The sequence below is a fragment of the Gossypium raimondii genome, chromosome 1, assembly GCF_025698545.1.
Source record: "Gossypium raimondii isolate GPD5lz chromosome 1, ASM2569854v1, whole genome shotgun sequence".
In the NCBI taxonomy this organism is placed as follows: Eukaryota; Viridiplantae; Streptophyta; class Magnoliopsida; order Malvales; family Malvaceae; genus Gossypium; species Gossypium raimondii.
Window position 1 is genome coordinate 49,651,346 of NC_068565.1, and position 4,182 is coordinate 49,655,527.

Here is a 4,182-nt window from a genome sequence, read left to right on the forward strand (position 1 = left end):
TAATTCAATTAAAAAGAATTTTGATATGAAAAATAAAAATAAAGTTTATCTTATACATGAAATTGAATTAAATTAAAAAATATCTTATTTATTTTAATTATCGTATTTTTACCAAGTCATGTCTTGTTATTGTATGATGGTGTTTGTGTCATGTTGTAGGGATAGTTTCAAATTGATTGGAATGGATTTTTTGGATCTCTTCAACCATTCAAGATAATTTAATTCGGATCTTGTTTATTTCATATTAATTTTGAGTTAATAATTTTTAACTTGTTTTCATTTAGAGCCGATAAACATAACATTGCCACAAATTTGAGTTTCATCCAAATTCAAAAGCTCATTTATTTAAGACATGTTACGATTCATTTATTTAATTCTAAGGCAAGGTGTTTTGGAGTTGTCAAATATATGGATGAAGCATTAAACCCTAAAACCCCATTGCAAAAGGCAGCATCTATTCAGCAATACAGTCTTCCATCAGACCCTTTTCCATGTTTGATTATTGATACTATAGGCTCCATCGACTGGCAAGTTGACACCACTCACATATTTGGCCTCATCGCTAGCTAGAAACAGGGCAGCCTGCGCAATATCTTCTGCTTCGAGTATGGTCCCTTTCAACACTCCGTTTCTCAAAATTATCTCTTCTACCTTTCTCTTATCCGATGTCTTTAACGTTTTAAACAACATAGGAGTCGCAATGCCGTGAGGTGAGATGCAATTGACTCGTATCCCATACTCCCCTAACTCCCCGCTCAAGCTCTTAGCCAATCCCACCACAGCATGCTTTGATGTGATGTAGGCATGAGGAACGCCGACGTAAAGCAATGAAGCGACGCTAGCGGTGAAGAGAATGCACCCCTTTTGGGCCGGAACCATCACTCGAGCAGCATGCTTGGCACCCAAGAAACCACCAACCACATTGACATCAAGGACCTTCCTAAAGTTATCTCCTTCTGAAGCAATGGCTCTCACCTCATCCTCCCCTGCAATACCGGCATTATTGAACATGATATCAAGCTTACCATACCTAGAGACCGCTAAGTCCACGGCGTTTTGGACATCGGTTTCGCACGTCACATCACAATGGATGTAGCTGATGATATCTGGGGTTCCGAGCTCTTTGCAGAGAGATTGACCTAATTCATCTTGGATATCAGCAATAAGAACCTTGGCTCCATGCTTGAGAAACAGCCTAGCTGTGCTCTCTCCTATGCCACTTGCACCACCAGTTATCAATGCTACCTTGCCTTCTAACCTGCATTAAAGCGAAGATGGGGTTCATTACGATGGATTTTGGCCATTTGGGTCCCTCCGTGCAATACAATTTCTCAATTTTTTTCGTGTTTTTCTTTCTTATAAGAAGTAGGGATTCATGTTCCGAGATCAAATTGAAACCCGTGTTAATTGAACTTAAACATAAATTCTTTGTCTCAATCACTGTGAATATATTTGAATAGCATTTGGCTCGTATATACATATTAATTATGGATAAAAAAACCAATTAGATCGAAATCTTTTCTGCATAAAACATATATATTATTAGGGAATGATTCACTTATATTGGATTAAAACTTAAGTAGTTTTACACCTTTCGGTAACTTTTATATGCTAATATTTTAACAACCTAGCCATCATATTTCATACTCCAATCATGTAAATCATGCATATCAAGTTTGACATAAATTAAAAAAATTAACTATTCGTTTTTTTGTGAAAAGATTTAACCATTAAATATATATTAATATAAAAATATTTTAGATCAATATATTGGAAATATTAGACTAATTCAAAAATTTACATGCATAACAAATATAATTATTTTTATAAATTTAACGGTTGGATCATCAAAATATTTATAGTATAAAAATATAAAAATGGTGTAAAAATAGTTTAATTTTATACGGTGTAGATGGATCCATCTCCTATTAATAATATATACACAAACAATGATATATATTAAACAAATTTAAAGTTAAAATTGAATTAAGTAATTAATGATATAAGAAAAATAGTATCAACACGACTTAAAGATATCAACGTATCAAAATTTATATGAAATAAACGGGGCAAGGCCTACAAAGTTATATTTGTGCAATATATAAATTGATAAAATTATACATTGTGAAAGGATTAAAAAAAACTTTTTTAAGTTAAAAAATATCAGAAGAAAATTGAAATTTTTGAGGGTAATACGAGGCGGAAGGGTTGAGGCCCCAACCCAAGGGCAGCAACAGCAAGGGGATTGGTTGGGCACAGCTCTCTTAAAACGAGAAATTCAATTTTTGATCTAAATTGTATTTTAGCCGCTAAAAATAATAATTTTTATTTAATTTTTTAAAAATTATAAAGATATTGTTAGGATAATTACTATCATCGGCCCAAAATTCGAATGGGTTTGAGCCAGATCCTAATGAGCTCACCGGATGAGCTCGAAGACTAAGCTCACAGGTCGAGCTCGCTCTCCTACGAGGTTACATGTGCATAAGACTGTATAAACACATGCTGAGTCTAGAGTAGGATACGTGTTAATATGCATGAACCCTACTTAGCATGTCAAGTCAATGAACAGTTTTCATATAATATAAATATGCAGACAACACTACCTAGAGGAGATAGAGAAAAACACTCAACATTTGGGAGTTGGGATTTGGGCCGGATCCTAATGAGCTCGCAGGATGAGCTCATAGACCAAGCTCATAAGTCGAGCTTGCTCTCCTGCGAGGTTACACGTGCATAATACTGTATAAACACATGTTGAATCTAGAGTAGGATATGTGTCTGTATGCATGAAGTCTACCTAGCATGTCATGTCAATAAACAGTATCTATATCATATAAATATAAAGATACCACTACTTAAAGGAGACAGAAAAAACACTCAACAAATATAAACTATTAAAATTATGAAATTACATTATAGCCCTCATTAAATTCTACAACTTAACTCCGTGCTCCTAAAAATTTATTCTAAATTCGCATTTGTTTCTACCATAATTTTATAGATTAGAACTCAAAGCTAAATACTTGTTAAATTCATATCTTAGCCCTTTGCGAATATATTCAAGATTTCATTAGCTAATATTTATATCTAATAATTACAGATTTTGTTAATTTGAAGTGTAAAAAAAACCAAAAAGAAACTTTATTATATGATTTTTCAGTAAGTCCAATTTCTTTTCATCACTTTAACGCATTAGATGGAAATGTTTCCTTTCAAAAATAATATATTAATGAAATAGATAAAGTATAATTTTCAAAAAGAAATCATGTTTGAACATTTGATTCAATAAAATATTTTATATTATATTGATAAAAATAAGATTTAGAATCGAAAAAGGAAATTAAAAACAGATGTTACCTCTTGGCTACCGAAGACTGAGCAGGACTACTCATCATATATAGCTCTCAACAAAAGAACCCTTTCTTTAATGTGTAAACTCCATTGTTATGATATCATCTCTTTATAGTTGCAAAGTGACCAATTATACATTAACTTTCACGTGTGTACAGTTTAAAATTTAGTTCGTAAGCTTCCAAGCACAAACTCGAGATAATGTTCAATAATTGAGGCAACTCTTTTAAAGTCAATTTTTAATATAAAAAATTTACCTGTAATTTTATACATACAATTTTTATTTGAATTAATTTTCACAAATCATTTTTATAATTATCAGTATAAAATTATTTTACATTTACATATTACATACACAAGTAATTATATTTATTTAATATATAAAATAAATTGATGGAATTTTTCACCCAAATAATATAAAATAATAAAATAAATATTGAAATAGGATAACACCACCTTTTTTACGTATCTAGCAGGCAAAATGAATAGTTCACCATCGGTGCCGTCTGAGCAATCAGCGACACCCCTTTCCCCTACCACCACTAATTGCTTCAATAATGAAATTTTTTTTTAAAAATTTTGGGTACCGTCTGAGCAATAGGCAAGACTAATATTTTATACCAAAAAATACACGGTATTTTTATATTGATAAAACGGAAAAAATATTTTTTTTATTGGTGCAGCCAACGTGTCAAGCAGTACTCTAATATTTTTATCATGAAATATATTTTTTAAGCTTTAAAAAAAGTTGAAATTTTATCGGGTATTGGAATCCGGACCCATCAATCTCAACTTTAGAGTGAGTTTGGATGGACGGTGGGATGCGGT

General features: G+C 31.9%; 1 protein-coding gene across 1 annotated transcript; it reads right to left on the minus strand.

Annotated features, from left to right (window-relative positions):
- Window positions 1-317: 317 nt before the first annotated feature.
- On the minus strand, window positions 318-3,525 carry LOC105786317 (short chain aldehyde dehydrogenase 1). The gene is made up of 2 exons (XM_012612693.2): window positions 3,361-3,525; window positions 318-1,258 (listed from the first exon to the last, which is right to left on the minus strand). The coding sequence occupies exons 1-2, from the start codon at window positions 3,396-3,398 to the stop codon at window positions 478-480; spliced, it is 819 nt and encodes a 272-aa protein (XP_012468147.1). The 5' UTR covers window positions 3,399-3,525; the 3' UTR covers window positions 318-477.
- Between the last annotated feature and the right edge of the window lie 657 nt (window positions 3,526-4,182).

Excerpts from the sequence above, each read along its gene's own strand:
- LOC105786317 (XM_012612693.2), bottom strand. The coding sequence starts at position 3,398 with ATGATGAGTAGTCCTGCTCAGTCTTCGGTAGCCAAGAG. Across the intron at positions 1,259-3,360 it reads CAGTCTTCGGTAGCCAAGAG|GTTAGAAGGCAAGGTAGCAT; the intron begins GTAACATCTGTT and ends GCTTTAATGCAG.